This window comes from Pseudophryne corroboree, chromosome 2, assembly GCF_028390025.1.
Source record: "Pseudophryne corroboree isolate aPseCor3 chromosome 2, aPseCor3.hap2, whole genome shotgun sequence".
NCBI lineage: Eukaryota > Metazoa > Chordata > Amphibia > Anura > Myobatrachidae > Pseudophryne > Pseudophryne corroboree.
The window spans coordinates 225881471-225903076 of NC_086445.1; the positions used below are offsets into that span (position 1 = coordinate 225881471).

The window sequence follows — 21606 nt, forward strand, 5'->3', positions numbered from 1 at the left end:
TCAGATACACATAACCCCAGAGTGCCAGATACACATTGCCCCAGAGTGTCAGATACACATTCCCCCAGAGTGTCAGATACACATTACGCCACAGTGCCAGATACACATTACGCCACAGTGCCAGATACACATTGCCCCAGAGTGCCAGATACATATTACCCTACAGTGCCAGATACACATTGCCCCAGAGTGCCAGATACACATTGCCCCAGAGTGCCAGATACACATTGCCCCAGAGTGCCAAATACACAATGCCCCAGAGTGCCAGATACACATTGCCCCAGAGTGTCAGATACACATTGCCATAGAGTGTCAGATACACATTGCCATAGAGTGCCAGATACACATTGCCCCAGAATGCCAGATACATATTAACCCACAGTTACAGATACACATTGCCCCTGAGTGCCCCACCCTGCTGCTCACCACTGTCTCTGCTTCTGCTGTGTGTGAGAAGGAGAGTGCAGTGCCTCTCCTGCCCCTGAATGCTCGTGAAGTCCGGTCTCTGGCGGCGGGTATCTCACATGAGGCGCCGGTTCGTTAGCCAATCAGAGTTTGCAGACCGGCAGCCAATCAGGAGCCTTGGCTGCCGGTCCGTGAGCTCTGATTGTCTAACAAACCGGTGCCTTATGGAGATTCACCCCGCCATCGCCGGAGACCGGACACATCACAGAGCATTGAGGGACAGGAGAGGCGCTGTGCTATGCTCTCCTCCCCTCACACAGCAGCGGGCTGCAGGTATGGTGGACGGCCCAGCGGTACGGCATATTGGCTGGGAATTTCTTACCGGAACGCTGTACCGCCCCGTACCGCCATACTTGCAGCACTGCATACAGCTTACAATCCGGTGAGTGTAGGTAGGCACTGGGAAGTGGTGCAGGGACACTGAAATCATTATTGATTGCAGGAAATCGCAGGTCTCTCTGGAGCTACTGTATGTGGAATACATATGTCTTCCGGGTCGACACTCATTAAGTTGACCACTGAAGGTCGACATAGCCATTAGGTCGACATGCATTAGGTCAACATGGGCATTAGGTCGACATGTAAAAAAAACCATGTCGACCTTTTGACCTAGTACATGTCGACCTAATGCATGTCGAACTAATGGCAATGTCGACCTTCAGTGGTCGACCTGAGTGTCGACCTAACTTGGGTCGACCTGACGACCGTATCCCTGTCTTCCACTGTGATCCTCTAACATGCAGTAGTCTTACACAATCAAGATGATCCTGTAGTAGAGATCGTGATAGCCATCCTTTGATAGGCTATGAAACCTCCCTGGAAAACATGAAGACTGGAGTCTGTGCAGTAGTGCACTCCTCTTTCAACATAAACTTTACTATTGCAAAAACAAAAAAACAAAAAAACAACCATTTGTTTTTTAGAAACAAATGGAGAGAGTAGTTTAGTAGAAGGGATAAGTGAGAAGCAGGAATTTAATTTACAGTACTAATGGTTACATTGCTGTGTAGTAAAGGTTTTATGTTGCAGCTGGAAATACGTAATGAGGCAAAACAATAAGGCAACGTTCAAGCTTCTATGATGTTCAGCACTTGTTATGGCCACACAATAAAATGACCTAAATTTGAAACAAATGTTATTATTACTATTTATTGTTTTGGTTTTTTTTAATTCTTAATTAATATCAATATGAAATTAGATATGTTACCACCAATATTTTTTCAACTTTTTGATTTTTTTTATACCACTGTTTCGGTTTCAAATACAACTAAAAATATAAAACACAAAATAGAACTATCAGCCTAGTAACAAGAATTGGACCATGAACTGAACTGAGTGAGATTTTCTTCAGGACGATGCAGAATAAAAGCACAACATAGATTAAAGAGTGGATATGGTAAAAGAAAAGTAATATAATCTACTGCCCAATGGCATATTACTAAATCATCTACAAGGATTACTACCTGATACTACACATTTAGCTGCTGGGTTTAATTTTGGTGGAAACAGAAAAGATTTTTAGGGTCAGACAGAATGTGGAGTCATCTTTTTACAACTGGTGATTCAAACTAATTCAGGGCCATCCAGAGGGGACAGAGAACAAAGCATTGTCCTGATACGCTCACTCAGACATGGGGAAACCCATTAAAATGACAAATGGAGAAGTTGCCCATAGCAACCTATCAGGTCCTAGATATCATTTTATAGAACGCACTAGATAAATGAGAGTTAGAAGCAGTTTGGCTAATGGGGGTCATTCTGACCTGATCGCACGCTGCAGTTTATTGCAGCAATGCGATCGGGTCAGAACTGCGCATGTGTCAGCGCCGCAGTGAGTCGGCGCATGCCAGATGGCCGAAGGCCGCCGGTCCACTACGATCACCTCTGCCTGATTGACAGGCAGAGGCAGTCGCTGGGCGGGGGGGGCGTAACGGCGGCATTTGGCCACCGTTTTGGGGGCGCAGTCCGGCCAACGCAGACATGGCAGGACCGAACTGGGGCGGGCCGCAGCGGCTGCGTGATGTCACACGCAGCCACTGTGGGCCGGGGAGTGATGGGTAGCTCCCGGCCAGCACGCTAAAGCTGCGCTGGTCGGGAGCTACTCTTGAAGTGCAAAGGCATCGCCGCTGTGCGGTGCGTTTGCACTTCTGTGGGGGGGAGCGTCACTGACATGCTGGGCGGGATAGCCCTGTGCTGGGTGTCCCCCCGCATGTCAGTGTGAAAGATCGTAGCTGCGCTAAATTTAATCTCGGAATTACCCCCTATATTGGTAACTACTCCACTAGTCCTCTTTAGAAGGTTTGATACATCTCTCCCACAGTAATTGCTGATGAGGGTTTATAAACATGAGACAGAGAAAGGATTTTAGACAGAGAAAGAGAATAAGGGTTTATAAAAATGAGACAGGTACTGTATGCAGACATGGGTGATATGAATCAAGCTTTCTAAAGATTAGAGAAGTTGCCCAGGTGCTCAGTGCTGTGACCTGCGGACCCGTGTGAGTGCAGGCAGCATTGGGATGTCTCCTTATAGCCAGGCTCAGTTAGGGGAACGGTATGCCAATGGCTCCCCACAGAGGCGTAACTAGGGTTTTCGGAGCCCAGGGCAAAATGAAGAGTGGCGCAGCCCCCCCCCCAAAAAAAAAAAAAAAAAAAACCACCAAAGAAGTATGTGCACCCTCGTGGCGAATAATGAGTGTGACCACACACCAGAAGGGGTGTGGCCACTGAAAATGGGGCATGCCAACATGACTATCACCTACCCCGTGTCGCCTCTCAGCACACTGTCACCTACACCTTGTGTCGTCTCTCAGCACACCTTCATTCAATTTTTGCACAGTACGCATGCAGAGTCCCCTTTTTACACAGTGCCAGATACACAATTGCCCCACAGTGCCAGATACACAGTGCCCCACAGTGCCAGATACACAGTGCCAGATACAGCGCCCCACAGTGCCAGATGCATGCCCCACAGTGCCAGTTACATTGCCCCACAGTGCCAGATACATTGCCCCCACAGTGCCAGATACATTGCCCCACAGTGCCAGTTACTTTGCCCCACAGTGCCAGATACATGCCCCACAGTGCCAGATACATTGCCCCACAGTGCCAGTTACATTGCCCCACAGTGCCAGTTACATTGCCCCACAGTGCCAGATACATGCCCCACAGTGCCAGTTACTTTGCCCCACAGTGCCCCCCCCCCCCCCCCCCCCTCCGGTCACTCACCGCTTCTTTGTGGCTCCAGGTCTCCGGCGGCTATGTGCCGCCAGTTCGTTAGCCAATCAGAGCTCGTGGACCGTCAGCCAATCAGGAGTTGGTCCGCAAGCTCTGATTGGCTAACGCCGCCGGAGACCGGACACACGCAGTGCTGCTGGTGCTGGCAGCGGCGGTGAGGACATTGAGGGGAGGGAGAGACGCTTCGCTCTCCTCCCCTCACATTGCAGCGTGACGGGGGCGAGTGGGGTATGATGCCCTGGCCGCCGGCGGCGCCCCCCTCTGCTGGGCCTGCCAGGGCGCCCAGGGCACGTGCCCCACTCACCCTACCCTAGTTACGCCTCTAGCTCCCCGTTCCATGCTGCACTGCAGAGGCCGGGCAGGCAGCAGTGACTGTACATAGTGCTGGGGGAGAGCACTGTGCAATTCCCGGTGACACTAGCTATCAGTGGCGATGTGTTGCGGATAGGGATATATGGACCATGCGAGCCGCAGAGCACACCAACCACATTGCGGGACACCACTTACTTGGTCTTGATACAGATGTACCCATAGAAACAAACTTATCTGTGAACTCCTGGTTACAGCATAGTTCCATATATTCAGTCATAAGTGTAAATGCACCTGCAGTGGATCCAAACTCTGCATTAAGGTATACATTCAACTCTGCCACAGTACAGATACTGTAGATAACAGTATTCAGTTGTTCATTCTGACATTTATTGGCAATAAATACAATAGAGCGTGTTGTCATTCAGCTTGGATTTCTATTTCTCTAACCACACTAGTTTTGTATACAAAAGAGGCTGAATTTCTAATTGCTTCTCTTAGCGTTTCAGTGTCCGGCATTACATTACAGAAAATAAATATAAAAAATGTAATTGGTAGCACTTATACAGTGAGGTAGTGAAGGGAGATTGTTGTTTCCATCAGAAGCATGGATCCCAGGGGAGCAGATACAGACTCATGTCAGGTCTTCTTGCTGAAAGCAGATGTGAGGCACTATTGTAGTTCTATATCTGCTTTTTATGGTTGCCTTGTGCTGCCCTCCCAGGGGTACTTGTTTCTCATTACACCTCAATCAGGTCTGCATGTCATGGACACTTGCTTCCTGTCCTCCTGGTTTCTGATTGCTGTTATGTCAAGTGTCACTTACCTCCCCAGTGTACCCACTTTCTGTCTGTTATCTGCATCTCTCCGGATTGTGAGCTTTAGTTGACTTCTTTGCTTTCATTACTTTCCCTGATCTGTCTGCACTCCCATACTATGTTTATCCACTTTAGTACCTCTGTGCACACTGTATAATTCCCCCTCTCTATTTCTCCCTGCATTTTGTAACCTACTTATATAGACTTGCCCTTTATATATCACATATATTGTCCTCCATCTAGATGCACGGCTGTACCAAAGACACTGCGACAGGTACTCAGCACAGGGCACAAGGTAGAGGGGGTGCCATGGCTGCACCTGTTCAGGCCTCACTAAAGGCCTTTCCATTGTCCCAATAACTACCCACCCTCCCCTCTCTAGCACCTTCAGCCTGTTACTTATAGGACCAATCTCTGCCCTGATACTGACAATGTAGAGAGGATCTCGATGGTAAGTCACCAGGGAAGGAGCTGATATTGAGAGTAGGTGCTGCGGAATAGGCAATCAGGGCCCAGTGCACAAATATCTAGGCATGACGTGATAAAGAGAGAGGAAATTCTATTAACACCTTGTTCAGTGGTTAAGTTTCATATGAGGAAAAACACAAACTGTAAGTCTGAAAAAGAGCATAAATTAATTATTTAACTGAATATAACTACATATTGTTATGAATATTAGAGTGGATTAATATGTATAGGTGGAAATAGCTGGGCTGATTAGTGTGAGGCAAGAACATTCTAGAAACCTCTCCAGGAAGAGTGTGCATGAACTAGCCTGGTGAGGTCTTAGCGTTCTTAGCTAGACAGAGACATATAAAAGGCATACAGACAGTGAGTAGCAGGGTGTTCATGTTGAGGTACATGAAGGAAGAGGAGGCTGCATCACATATCGTGGACAGTGAGAGGTGAAAGTGCTAATGTCACAGTTCTTCCATCTAGGTTGTGATGCCATCCAGAGCTGCCCACTAGACAGAGCCATTAACGGAAACGCTACAAACTTCTGAAGACTGCTCTGCTGGAGTTATTCCTGTCATCAGTGATGCAGGTAAGCATACAGAGCAAGTGGAAAGGAAGGTGTGTAGCTTACACTTAAGCCAGGATATTAAATAAAAAGGGATATGACAGCTTAAAGAGGAACATCACTTAATCTAGCAACATAAGATATCTTTTTGGAAGCTAGAAAGAGAAATGATAAAAAGTACTGCATGACAAGACAGGACAATTATCCACTGTAGTATTAAGCACTTTCATGGCACATGGGAATAGTTAGTTAGATAGACTAACTAATAGTAATAGTAAGTTGCGAATTGAGAAGCTTGGGCTCTCCAAAAACTGAGTATCCTCAGCCAGTGGAGAAGTTGCCCATGGCAACCAATCTGCATTGACGTAACATTTATAATTTGCATACTATAAAAGTATACAGAACAGCTGATTGGTTGCCATGGGTAAATTCTCCATTGGCTCACTTCTCCACTTTTATCACTGCTTAGTACATACCCCCCACAGGTGTGTCCCATGTAGACCCCAGAAAACATGCTTATGAGTCTAACAGGATGCACTGATTATGATAATTGACACCTGACTCTACTGAGTGCATCTTGATGTCTACCACTGGTGCTATAGCTGTTATTAGTATGGCTGCTGTGATTTATTTGAGTTGTTCTAATGATACTCACAGTTAGTCTGCTCAGGAAGGCACATTCCCTTTACATTTTTTAAAAGAGGCAGATAATGGAAGTACAGTATTTACATGTAAATGGCACTTAGTATTTACAATAACATTGTACTGACACAGACGGTCTTATATACAGTATATGACACTTGATTAAAGTACTAAAGGTCTAATTCAGATCTGATCGCAGCAGCAAATTTGTTAGCAAATGGGCAAAACCTTGGGGGTAATTCACAGTTGATCGTAGATGTGCTAAATATAGCACATCTACAATAATTTACTCTGACATGCGGGTGGATGCCCAGCACAGGGCTAGTCCACCCAGCATATCAGGCTCTACCCCCCCTCCCACCCCTGCACAGGTACAAAATCATCGCACGGTGGCAATGCTTTTGTACTGTACCTGATGAGTAGCTCCCTGCCAGTGCAGCTCCTGCACTCTGGCATGGAGCTACTGGCTGCGTCCTGGGTCGCAGTGGCTGCGTGTGACATCATGCAGCCGCCACGCCCCCCCCCCCTTCCCAACAGTCCAAACATGCCTCGGTGGTCCAGACCACGCCCCGCAACGGCGTCCTAATGCCTCCTCATGCCCCGCTACCGTCTCTGCCTGTCAATCAGTTAGGGGCGATCGCAGCCAGTGAGATGCTGATAGCATCTTACTGGGCTCCCGGTGTGCGCATGTACAGTGTTATCCAGGAACTTAGGGAGGAGCTTTTATCTCTCGGCATTATACAAAAAAAGATTAAACTTGCCACTGTACATTACAAGCTGTTCGTGCTAATTAGTACACTAGTAGAACATGCTGAACAGAAATACTAAGTACGGTGATTTGGCATCCAGGAACTTTGTAATCTTTCTATGTATAATGGAGATAGATAAAAGCTCCTCCCTAAGTTCCTGGATGCCAAATCACCGTCCTTAGTATCTCTGTACAGTATGTTCTACTAGTGTACTAATTAGCACGAACAGCTTGTAACGTACAGTGGCAAGTTTAATCTTTCTATGTATAATGGAGAGAGATAGAAGCTCCTCCCTAAGTTCCTGGATGCCAAATCACCGTCCTTAGTATCTCTGTACAGTATGTTCCACTAGTGTACTATTTAGCTGTTCATGCTAATTAGTACATTAGTAGAACATACTGTACAGAGATACTAAGGACGGTGATTTGGCATCCAGGAACTTAGGGAGGAGCTTTTATCTCTCTCCATTATACTTAGAAAGATTACAATTTTTCTAAGTTCCTGGATGCCAAATCACCATCCTTAGTATCTCTGTACAGTATGTTCTAATAGGGTACTAATTAGCTGTTCATGCTAATTAGCTGTTCACGAAAAACCCTGATTTATGTGAAACCTGTGTGCACCCTTCCATTGAATGTTTTACAATGGATTACATAGAAAAAAATAAAATAAAGTGAATGTCAGGGGAAAAAAAGTATAGATTGGCACTTTGGGAATTGAACCCGGGACACTCAGCGTGGGAGCCTTCACCGCTAGCCTACGTCGCTGCAGATACACAAGTTCATGTGTAAAAGTAATGCAAACAGCGATTCCTTCCCATTGGTGTTCGCTTATGCCGTTAGGGGACTCGGACGCTCATTTTGTGCACTGTACATACTGTAAAGTCAATGAGCTACATTATTCCTTTCACACATTAGTCGCGTCTTTATACACAAGTGTTTTAACACATTTGTTTGCATCTGAATAAACTATTTTTTTTTCTTTTACTCTCTCCGTCTGGCCATTGGTCACCATCTGTGTGTACACTATGCAGTACAGGACTCTATATTAACATTACAGTAATCACTGACAATTTGCTAGAGCTTGTACTGTAGATCAATCTGCTGTTATTCAAACTAAAGTACTGGATTAGTGGAGCATTAGTCACCCAGTGGTGAAGATGTGTATTGCATGCTGAATATCTAGTCGCGCTTCAACACGCCTGTCCGTGATTAAACTCAACAACCTAAGCTATCGCCTAGGTGTGACTAAACCTCCATCTAGGCACAGAAACAGTCAAGATAACGGAGGACCCATCTGCATAAATATTTCTTGCAGCCACTTTCTGTTATATTAAAGCTTAGCAGTATGTCCAATAATGATAGAACTATTATTTTCTACTGTATCCAGTATACAGGTACACCACCGATTTTCCGGCATCCTCGGTTCCAGTGCCGTGCCGGATTATCGATTTTGGCGGATTAACGGTGGAAACTAATTTTGCACCTTCAGAACATTTCTAAAGCAATAAATAGTAAAATATATGCTACAGTATAATATTAATTAATGAATAAACACAGTAGTGTGTGATGCTTGCTGTGTCACCTGCAGTGCCCTCAGAAGCTGTACTCACTGACACTTGTGCGCACTGTGTCTTCCGCTCATGTGCGGTACTTGCTGTGACCTTGGACGCCATAACAGCCCCACTGATGCTTGCTATGTCACCTGCAGTGTCCGTGGAAGCTGTACCCACTGACACTTGCACGTATTGCGTGTTACGCCCATGCGCAGAAAATGTTCCGGCTTAAGGATGTCCCTAACCCCCTTTAATCCGGACAAATCAAAATTGTCCAGATTAAAAGAGGTTCCGGATCATCGGTTGCCGGAAAATCGGTGGTGTACCTGTATTTGAAAATGTAGCTTAATTCGTTGTCAGTACATTTGCCAAGAGTAGATTGTCATTGTTAACTCTGGGGACGTGTTTCTACAGAAAGCGGGTTCCCTGTGCTGAATGCTATTTTATTCATTCCACCAAAGCTAAATATCTATTATTGTACACAAATAAACTTTCTAACTAATTATACACTAATCCTGTGCTGGCAATGCGGGCTATCACTATAACTTTACTGTCTGCTCTGACCCTGCACATACACGCCCATCAAGCTTCCCATTACAGTACTTACAGAATACTGTTGAAGTTGCTCATCGTCGCCTACAAGGCCTCACTAACTTTGCCCCACCCTACAACTCTGAGCTTGTCATCTTAACTTATAGGCACACTGGGCAGATGCCAACCAGGGTGGTGCCTCCAGAACTTCTTGGGAGGCAGGCAGAGAATGCTCTGCAGCCATGTGATTGTGAATTACACACAATTAGAGCAGCCAGGCACCATTCTCTAGCCTTCCACTCAGCCTGCAGCCAGACATTGATTGGCTGTCATCATGCTGATTGGTGGATGGCTGGAGCTATCCACCAATCAAAGTACTGACAGCCATTTACTGTATGGAAGCATGTGGAGTCATGGCACTGGACTGCAGGAGGGGTCGTTTATGATATTTTTCCATTTATTCCTGTGAATGGGTGTGTAGGGGCCCCAGTACATTGTTTTGCCCAGGGCCTACAATGCTGTTAAGATGGCCCTGCTTGTCATGCTATACATTTTTATTTCATTCATGTATGCTATATCTGATTGCCCAGTGCTATGGAATTGGTAGTGCAGTATATAAACTGTAATTGATAATGATAATGATAAATATTAGATTGTACTATTATACTGTATTATTTATTATTAATATTATTTTTTATGTGAACTCTTCCTAGATATTTATGACATTGTTGTAAGCTAGATAGTTATAGGTGTATGTTCACCAATTGTATTTATTCATCTGTAGAATTTATGTCTTTATAGGGGGGACTCCAATTGCGGGCGAAGGGTGCGAGTTGCTGTTGCAGCAGCGGATACTGCATGGCATTTCTCACCCCTGCAGCCCACTCTCCCCCTGAATTTGCACAATTGGTATGTAGCCATATTAAGCTGAAATAAAATTGTGCTGGTCCGAGGTGACGAAAAGTGCGGCACTTGCCATACTAACTCGTGTCTAAGAGAACTTCTCCTACAGTACAGTTGAATTCCCCCCTATAAAGTAAGTGTTTCTTATTACCCTATTTGTGTGAGAGGAAATTATATTGATTTTAGGAATTCCATCCTTGGGGTATTAGCTTACGTATAATTTATTCATTTGGATTCTACATTAGTAATAATATTGTATTTAAAAAGGCAAATAAATGTAACTAGTAATTAGGCATATTATGTCTAAGAGTCATTAGGAAAGAATGAGTCAACAGTGAGTGTAACTTATTGAGTGAAGTGCTGTCTGTCACTTGGTGTGTAATAGTAATGTCCTCATTCTTCTCTTACCGTGACCTCCATAACACCCTCTGAATCCTGCAATGATGGTTCCTGCTTATGGCTCCACATATCACTGCAGAGAACACTGGAGCAATCACAGATGATGAACAAAAATGCTTTTCTACTGTAACCATTATCTTTCCCTATGGCTCTTTCCCTAAATACCCATATCTATTGTTATTTATTATGTGTTATTATACTTAACTGAAATGTTGGCAAATATGCTGCAGTGATCTGTGGATTCTGCCACCAACAATAGTGCCCTTCTTCTTCCTTACTCAAATGACCAAGCTATTAGTATTAGTGTGACCCACTCTTTCTCAATAATGAGAGTGTCAGAAATGAATATATAATATCACGGATATTGCACTGATGGAACATGTAGCATTGAACTTATAGGGTTAAAGTAAACAAAAATAAACTGAAAAAAACGTAAAAGTATCACAAGACAAATAGACTGTAACCAGTCCCCCATATGCAGATGAGTATGGTATGTAAATATAAAGTAGCAATAGGCACACCTGTCTTTCCCATGTGGCCACTTAGGCCATAACAGCATTATGTGAGCTGATAATTCTATTTATAGAGTGAGTGGATTTCAGAGCACAAAAAATGTAAGTGATTTTGAAAATTACAAAAAAAAACTGGCACCAGATGTACCATCATGAGCATATCAGGAACAGGAATATGGTTTAAACTTTAATATACAGTAAGATTTTGTATCTACAATGTGTTACTACCAAAATAGTGTTAGGTTGTGAAGCTATCTATCCACCATAACAGACTCAAAGTACATGCCGCACTTGAGACACAAAGAGACTTTACTTGATGCACAATACTCTGGTGTGTAGTCATATGTGCATACCGGTGGGACAGGCTCAGCATGTATGCTGCACATGAGTCACATAGAGACCGCACATGAGTCACATGTATGCCGCAAATTTGTTCACATAGAGTCCGCACATGAGTCATATCTATGCCACACATGAGGCACACAGAGACTTTAGTTGATGCGCAACACTCTGGTGTGTAGTCATATGTGCATACTGGTGTGACAGGCTCAGCATGTATGCCGCACATGAGTCACATAAAGGCCTCACATGAGTCACATGTATGCCACACATGAGGCACATAGAGGCTGCACATGAGTAACATGTATGCCGCACATGAGGCACCTAGAGGCTGCACATGAGTAACATGTGTGCCGCACATAAGTCACGTAGCCTGTTGTGTAGTCGCAAGTGTAAAAAAACTTGTACATTGGTAAAAATTGTGTAAATACAAGCTCCTGGGTTACATAGTGGGGCCTATTTATTAATTATTAGGTTTAAGAACCTATTATCACCGTTTATTGTGGTACTAAGAATTACGTATCACTGGGATGTATTAAGAAATACATGCGCTAATGCAATCACTTTACTTTTTTTTTCCTTCAGGACTTTGCAAAGCTAATGCGCTTGTGCAGTTATTAGACTACACATGTGTTAGCAGCCGTTACTGGGGAGGGATCCCATGTCTCTAGCTCCTGGTAATTGTGTAATCTGTTGCCCATAGGCTGCAATGGCTAACACTACATGAAGATTGCTTTAGCTAACGGGGCCAATTTCTGGGATTGTTCACATTCCAGAGCTTGCTAAAGCTCACAATATAGCATCCCCCAGAAATGGAGGAACCACAGCAGATATCTGAGATACCCTCTACATACATCCTGCTGGGGATACTTTTTGTGGTATTTCTTGCAAAATTAGTAAATAAATATGCCCCTTTAAATGATACGTAGGGGGAGATTCAAATGTTTGAAAAGTCAGTTGGGAGTCTGTTTTTTCCTATCTTACAGACAGGAAAAAAGAGACACCCAATCGACTTTTCAAACATATGAATTCCACATGTAGTGTCTGCAGTGCAGCTACACAGTGAAAGAGATTCATAGTTCATGCCCATCTGAAAGCTACCTGATACTTTAAAACAAACACATTCCCCTGAGTTAAGTAGTGGCAAATTTAACTGGATATATCAGGAATGTAATACCCCAGTAAATTCCCTATTTCCTACGAGTTATGCAAGTCTATTTTAAATAAAGAGTTTTCCATGGGGAGGGGGTGACTAGAACTAAAGCTCTTGGGGTAACTAAGGTTTGTTCGGGGCACAGATCAGGAAATGGGGGTATTAAAGCATAAGGTAGTTGGTTATTAGTTCCTACAGGGTGGGAAAACAAGTTTTAGGAATATGTTATAGAGTGGATTGTTCAGTTTAAGATTTTAAATGACTGATGAACAGTGTTAATTTTAACAATGATTTTCACTTTAGTTTTAGTCTTAGTCGCTTAAAATTGTAGTTGGTTTATAGTCACATTTTAGTCCTTTTACTTCATTTTAGTCAAGTTTTCATTTTAGCCTAATTTTAGTCAATGTTTTAGTCATAACTTTTGCAAACAGTTTAATGATACTGTAACGGATTCTGCTGAAGAACATTTCTCTAAAATGCCCTTGAGAAGTCTGCATACATTTAACTATGTGTTTAGTAATCTACGCTCAGTAGGCTGAGAATGTGTTACATACTGAGTCTGATTTACCATAATACTCCCATATACTGTATCATATACAGATTAATGCCTAAAGTTTGTTAGAACAAAAAAGTGCAATACACAATCCTGTTTCCTTCACAGCAGGTCATATTTTCTGTAAATATCATGAACATATACTTGTTCTTTAAAAATTTAAAGCCGAAATCTGGTGTTAATTTTGACAAGGATTTTAAATTTAGTTTAGTCACTTTTTTTGCTTAGTTTTAGTTAAGATATAGGCAGTGGATCTCAGTGACTTTGACAATGGCCAACATGGCTAGACAACTAGGTCAGAGCTTCTCCAAAACTGTAGTTTTTGTGGGGTGTTTTCAATATGCAGTGGTTGGTACCTACAATAAAAGACAATTGACAACAGGGTCATTGGTGCCCAAGGCATATTGGATGCACCTGGGGAGCGAAGGCTATCCCATTTGGTCTGATCCCACAGAAGAGCTCTTGTAGCATAAATTGCCGAAAAAGCTAATGGTGGTTATTATAGAAAGGTGTCAAAACACCAGGGCCGTTTCTAGACAATTTGGCTCCCAGTGCGAGATTTCAAAATGCGCCCCCCCCCCCATTGCTATAAAAAAAAAATTGCGTGCCCCCCCCATATAGCCAGAAAAAAAGCATGCGCGCGCCGAAGGCGCGCGCGCTCCCGACAAGGCTGTGTGGCCTGATTGAAATGGGCGTGGTCTCATTACAGTGGGCGTGGCCTCGTCTGATATCACACCCACCACAGGGGGAAAAAATAAAAATAAAAAAGTCCCCTTTTTACACATTACACCAGGCAAGTGTCCCCATATTACACAGCACGGCAGGCAGGTGTCCCCATTTTACAAAGCGCGGCAGGCAGGTGTCCCCATTTTACAAAGTGCGGCAGGCAGGTGTCCCCATTTTACAAAGCGCGGCAGGCAGGTGTCCCCATTTTACAAAGTGCGGCAGGCAGGTGTCCCCATTTTACAAAGTGCGGCAGGCAGGTGTCCCCATTTTACACAGTGCGGCAGGCAGGTGTCCCCATTTTACACAGTGCGGCAGGCAGGTGTCCCCATTTTACACAGTGCGGCAGGTATCCCCATTTTACACAGTGCGGCAGGTATCCCCATTTTACACAGTGCGGCAGGTGTCCCCATTTTACACAGTGCGGCAGGCAGGTGTCCCCATTTTACACAGTGCGGCAGGTATCCCCATTTTACACAGTGCGGCAGGTATCCCCATTTTACACAGTGCGGCAGGTATCCCCATTTTACACAGTGCGGCAGGTGCCCCCATTTTACACAGTGCGGCAGGTATCCCCATTTTACACAGTGCGGCAGGTGCCCCCATTTTACACAGTGCGGCAGGCAGGTGTCCCCATTTTACACAGTGCGGCAGGTGCCCCCATTTTACACAGTGCGGCAGGTATCCCCATTTTACACAGTGCGGCAGGTGCCCCCATTTTACACAGTGCGGCAGGTGCCCCCATTTTACACAGTGCGGCAGGTGCCCCCATTTTACACAGTGCGGCAGGTGCCCCCATTTTACACAGTGCGGCAGGTGTCCCCATTTTACACAGTGCGGCAGGTATCCCCATTTACACAGTGCGGCAGGTGCCCCCATTTTACACAGTGCGGCAGGTATCCCCATTTTACACAGTGCGGCAGGTATCCCCATTTTACACAGTGCGGCAGGTGTCAAGTGGGGGGAGAGAGAGAGAGAGAGAGAGAGAGAGAGAGAGAATGAATACTTACAACTTGCCGCTCTTCGGGTCCCGCGCGCCGGCCGCCTCCTCTGTCGATGGTTATCTCCAGTCCTCCTCTCCTCCCTCTCTCTCCCCCCGAGCGCTCCTGCTCGGGGGGCGGGGCTTCGCAAAATGACGCGTTTGCGTCGTGACGTCACGACGCAAACGCGTCATTCCGCGAAGCCCCGCCCCCCGAGCAGGAGCGCTCGGGGGGAGAGAGAGGGAGGAGAGCAGTGGTCACAAAGTGCCGCGGCGGGCGCCCCGTGCGGTTGCACGGCTCGCCCGCCGCTAGAAACGGCACTGCAAAACACACAGTGCATTGAGGCTTGCTGTGTATAGGGCTGTGTAGCCTCAGACTGGTCAGCGTATCCATGCTGAGTATGAGAACTGGACCATGGAGCAATGAAGGAAGGTGGCCTGTCTGATGAATCATGGTATTTTTTTACACCATGTGATGACCAGATGCCTGTGCTTCATTTATCTGGTGAAGAGATGGCACCAGTGTGATGCTCTGACCAATGTTCTGCTTGGAAACCTTAGGTCCAGCCATTCATGTAGATGCTAGATTGACACTACCACCTATCTAAACATTGATGCAATCCCAGTACACCATGCCTTTCTCAGCAGAACAATGTTCCCTGCAACACTACAAAAATACTTCAAGAATGGTTTGAGAAAAATGCCAAAGAGTTCAAGGTGTTGACTTGTCCTCCAAATTCCCCATATCTTAATCTGATCAAGCATCTGTGGGACGTGCTGGAAAAACAAGTCCGAGCCATGGAGGTCCCTACCTCACAGCTTGCAGGACTTAAATGATCTGCTGCTAACGTCTTGGTGCCAGATACCACAGGACACCTTCAGAGGTCTTGTGGAGTTAATGCCTCCACATGTTAGAGCTGTTTTGGAGGCACTAGGGGGACTTACTTTACACAATATTAGTCAGGTGGTTTTGATGATATGGCTGATGGGTGTGGTGTATTCTGTATGTTTCATTAACTCTAGATGCTTAAATTATAATATAAAAAATTATCTGCAAAACACAGCAAAAGTAGAGAAACTCTATGCACATTACCAACAGAGTTGAAATATATGGAACTAGGAAACTAAATATTACTCAGTGTATATACTACTCAGTGTGTATATACATTTTACAACAAACTTGTAAAGTATAAATAAATGCAGGGTAATGCACAAACATTGGCCGTTCTGCAAATTATTACAATTGCCTCCTGTATTACTTTATCAGAATCCTTTGGTCGATCTAAATGGGGTTCCACACAAAGTTATTCAGTTTAGCTGGTTGGACTGTTATTGCTTTAAAAAGAAAGTTGATATTTTAATCTCAGTTAGATACAGACTATCCTGATGTATGGCTTTCTGGCTTTGCCACCAAAGGATGTGTTTACTATGTTATGTGTGATAGCTCCTAGAATTGAATAGTACAGTAATACAGTCTGGATCATTATATTTAAGCCAGTTTTTAGGATAAGGACAGCTATCAAATCTAACATTCTATTTGTGGTTTCATACCAATGCACCTGATCTCCAATACTGTAGTCTATTATATAATAAAATATACAAACCTTTACCAATGCACCTGATCAGTAACACCACATTGCATTATAATCTAAAATATACATATCTCTGCCAGTCCACCTTAGTCGTGCCCTAAGGCACTCTATGCTATATTTAGCTGTCACCAATACTTCCTATTGTTTGAATATGAAAAATTATATTTTATTCATGATGTGCAATTTTTTCTCACTCTTTGGCAGAATATAATCTTGTCTCTATAAAGCCATTTCTTGTTTTCTTATTCCTTAGCCAAAGGCATCCGATTCTAATTTCTTCAACTAAGTTATAAGAAAAAAAAAAATACATTTTTATTAAGAAAGGAAAGACGTAGCTAGAGCTCTGATTAACCAGTTTGATACTGAATGTACAGTATCTGTAGTCAACTAACTTCAAGGCAAACAAAATTCCTTGGTGTTTTATTAGATGTTTATATAAATGTTCATTTCTAGCTCTGAATTAATAATCATTCTCAAAATATAAACATAAAAGCAATTTAAAGTTAATAGACAGATAATAATCATGAACATTGTTGGCACAAATGGTATAACTTATTTTAAAATAATTTGAATCACTATTACTGTAATTATTTGAGTTAGTTAAAATTATATGTCAGAGAGGAGATTGTCTGTCTCACTTGATTAAAGTATATTCAATAATTTAAACAGAAACAGAAATAAAATGTATTTGAAGAAAAAAAACGCAAGTTAGACAAGTTTTCGTTACAGTTTTTATAAAGTGTAATACAATAAAGTGAACCATACTGTAAGTGCTATGATAAGTTAACTGAATGGTCGACAAAATATAAAAAAAAATCTAAAACAATTTGCAAAATGAAAATACACCTAAAATAGCTATTACACTGGGTTTGGGCCATTGGGTCGACACAACTTAGTTCGACAGTCATTAGGTCAACCACTATTAGTCGACATGCATTAGGTCAACAGGGTCACTAGTTCGACATGGTCATTAGGTCAACGTGTACTTGGTTGACAGGTCAAAAGGTCGACGAGAGTTGTTTTACTTTTTTTGGTGTAGTTTTCTTCGAAAAGTGACGGTGGAACCCCAATTAGTGCACCATGTCCCCTCACATGGCTCGCTTTGCTCACCATGCTTTGGGCAAGGTGCCATGCTCTGCTACCACTGCGCTTGGCACTAGTCACCATTCCCAGTTGTAGTCCACGTGGATCGTAAAGTATGAAAAAGTCAAAAAATTGGAAAAAAATGTGAAAAACTCATGTTGCTCTTTTGACCTGTCTACCTAGTACATGTCGACCTAATGACCATGTCAACCTAGTGACCTGTCGACCTTATGCATGTCGACCTATAGTGGTTGACCTAATGACTGTCGACCTAAGTGGTGTCGACCTAATGACCGTATCCCATTACACTAGTATACCTTTTGTCAGGTTTTCAGGAACTTGTTTATTTTGGAGAGATCTTGAGTCTGTTTGGGATGTAGAGCTTGCATGTAGGAAACTGGGTGGGTGTAGACAATTCCTCCTTATACAGTGGATTACTAGGAACTTTAGAGGTCGGCTGTTAGTACTGGTTGATTCTGATAATTGGATATATACTGGTACACAGGGAAACCGGTGAACTGAAGAGATGTAAAGTACATAACTGGAATGGACAATGACTTCTGAAGAACCAGATTGGAACTGGCTAGAGCTGTAAATTACTGGGCTGATACCGGCTATAGCTTTGATGATGCCGGACTGGAACCGACTAAGGCTTCAAGGATGCTGGACTGGGTCTATCTAAGGCTTCAGGTATGAAGGGCTGGGACCGGCTATAGCTTCAGGAATGCCTGGCTGGAACTGGCTATAGCTTCAGGGATGTAAGGCTGGGTATGGCTATAGCTTCAATATTTAATACCGTCTGGACTCAGGAAACCTTCAATGTACAGAATCCATGCTGGAACTGGAGTAGCTTATACATGTGGAATCAAGGAAGGAACCGGAATAGCTTCTACAGTACTGTATGTACAGAATCTGAGCTGGGACCAGATTAGCTTCTATGTTCAGAATCCAGGATGGAACTGAATAACTTCTACCGTATGAGCAGAATCCAGGAACCCGAATAGCTACAGTACTGTATATGGAACTGTCTGGAAATACTGGGCAGCTAGGCTGATGCAGTGATAATGCAGATATGCAGAGGAACCTGGAATCTGCAGCCACATGATGCCTGGTGACAAATGTTGCCTGGCACCTTTTGAATCCCAGAAAGCCCCTTTTATGCCCATTGCCTGCCACTCATTGGAGTACGTGATCAGCTGAGCACAGTGGTGTCCGATTGTCTAATCCATGGTCATATGACATCTTACATGAATCAGCTGATGTGTTACATGCTTTTGTATATATGTATATTGTGAGTGCATTTTTTAGTACATTATTAAATCTATCAAGGTTGTCTGCACTACTGGCCTCTCTTTTTCCGGTTTTATACGTTCGTATGGAAAAGAATGTTTGGATGGGTTGTTTGAATTTATCCTACTCTGCACTGATCCAGGAGGACTATCTCAATTCACAGTGATTATTTAACGTTCGCAGAAAAATTGTGAAAAGACTAATGGTGATTATCCCTCTATATTAACTGGTGTCTGACTTGACTTTATTATAATACTTTTTTAATTTGCTGATGTGTGTTAGTGAACATCCTTTTAAATATTGTTGCTGCTGCATCATAGACCTGGTTTAAGCACATGATCACTATTTATTTGATTTTCGATTACTGTAGTCTGCCACTAAACCACAGAGAAGATCGCAGATGAGACCAGAGAGCAGACCTCAGTAACAAGTGGGTAAGTGCAACTGCCACTAAATCGTGACACCTTTTAGGAAAGGTATTGTACTTCAAGGGGTATAAAAACTTTATTTAAACTGACAAATCTGTGCAGTGTACAGATTGGTCAATGAAGACATAAGTGTCATGTCATAGCTGTCAAGTGCCATGGGTCTTTAATTTGACCTACTGTTACTGGGGCTACCCAACTTTGTTCCATACCTATGCTGTTTGTTTTGCCAAGGGAAATCTGTAAATTAGAATGTCTATTTTCTAAAAAATGTTGCTCTTGCAGCCTGGGCTTACCTTACCTTGCTGATACGTTCTTCCTATCCTGTAGTAGCTGGCTACAACTGCATAGTACAGTAGTAGTGCCTTCACCCAAGCCTGTGCCCCTCCCCCCCCCTCCCAGTTATTGCATTAGCAATAAAACTGCAGGTGAATCTTAGATCCTATACTATACTGAGACTCAGACACCCAATGAAAAGTGCCTTTGTGACTAACCTTTGTTTTTGAGGAACGTCCCACTTAATTTAATAATCAACCATCCTATAAAGGTAAGCAATTATTTGCCATTGTATTTCATCACAATGACAGATATACTTCTTACTGTACTTGGCAATTTACGTGCTCTGATGTATCCTGCAGCTATATAATACCTTTACAGAAATTCAGCTTATGGTCTATAAACCAAATATTACTGGATAGCTCCTTCTTAACATATGAACATTCAATATACAGCTATATAATAACTAGTCAACCACCCACTAGTAATACTGAATAGACATTTTCAGAAAGTCACAAATTTACAGAGGACATAATTTATATTATATACATCACAACTGGCATGACAATAATTCCATATTCCACTTCATTCATCACTACTATATAGCCTATTTGGTCAATCTCTCGTTGGTGCACGTATTTGTTCTGAATTCCCGGGGTTTTATGTTGCTCTGTGGATGGCTTAAAATGAATGTTTTTTTAAAGAATGACTCTCTTTTAAAGATTTGGTCTCTCTGCTGACACACAAAGTTCCGGTTTCATAATTCAGTAGTAGAACATGTTGTATCCTTGGGATTTTTTAATGTCTTAATATATTGAAGTATTTGGTTATGTCCCACTTTTTGAGTGCAGAAATTGATAATGGGGACCTAAATTTAGTTCTGTCTCACTAACCGGTCAATATTTCTCTTATTCAAAGATTGGAAACACTACAATTATCTCCCTCCGTATGATAGTTCAGCTACAGTAGCGTGTAATTCAGTGTGTTGATCCTTCTATACCTCTCACTGAAGCTAGTTGGTAGTATGTATGATAGCAATGCAATCTGAGTAATTCTTTACATTTTTCTTCTTATTTGCTTTAAAGATGCAGCGAAGCAGCAGTCAAAGTGTACTACAGACAATGGACTGTGACTTTATTCACACAGAAATTGGTTTTAATTTAAACATGTAAAAATGATCCAGATGAAGCACGATAGAACTTGGCATAACTCAATCAGCATGACAGAGTGATCTCCACCCGTGTCTTCGTCAACATCTCACCTGTGTTAATGAGAGAATCACTGACATGATGTCTGCTGGTCCTTTTGTGGCAGAGCCGAACTGCATTGGAAATGTTGTTTTTGGAATTAAGTTCATTGTGATGGCAAAGAGGGACTTGACAATTAATTGCAATTCATCTGATCACTATTCATGACATTCTAGAGTATGTGCAACTTGCCATCATAAAAACTGAGGCAGCAATTTTTGTGAATACCAATATTTGTGTAATTCTAAAAACTTTTGGCCATGGCTGTAAGATCATATCCAATAAATATACACTAAACATACTCCATGCACTAAAAATTGTATGTTTGTTGCTCAATCATGGCCAAACCTTATGGCCAAACCTTTGAATCGATTGACTTGACAATTGGTATAAGAATAGTTTAGAGGCTGAGTTAGAACGTAGGTTATGTGGTTTCCCACAACTCCCACTCATATTCATGTCTTTAAGAAACTGGTGCACCAACTCCAACGCGCATGCACGGCTCAGAAACCACCACACAGTGCGCATAATAGGGAGGTCTGTAGTGTTGCCAGTCATGCGGGAATTCACGCGTGATATAAAATAGCTCACTTGAAAAATAATGCACATCTCCAGCCAGGGCTCACTGGCAGTTGGTGTGGTTTCCCTATCTGAATTTAATCTGGAGCTGCCGCTGTCTGCAGCCATAAATCAACATGGAGATACTATCGGCTAGATGCATCATCGCTTCGAAAGTGATAAAATAGGAGAGTGAAAAAGTAGCAGCCAATCAGGTCCTAACTGCCATGTCACAGGCTGTGTTTGAA

At 43.1% G+C, this 21606-nt stretch overlaps 1 protein-coding gene across 1 annotated transcript in view; it reads left to right on the forward strand.

Moving 5' to 3' along the window:
- The window catches only part of LOC134991325 (uncharacterized), a 297555-nt gene extending 276463 nt beyond the window's left edge, over positions 1-21092 (forward strand). Inside the window, exons 7-8 of the mRNA XM_063950738.1 lie at positions 19223-19286; positions 20639-21092. Of these exons, the coding sequence (XP_063806808.1) occupies positions 19223-19256 (34 nt within the window). The 3' untranslated portion in view covers positions 19257-19286; positions 20639-21092. The remainder of the gene's footprint in view (positions 1-19222; positions 19287-20638) is intronic.
- The last annotated feature ends 514 nt before the right edge of the window (positions 21093-21606 follow it).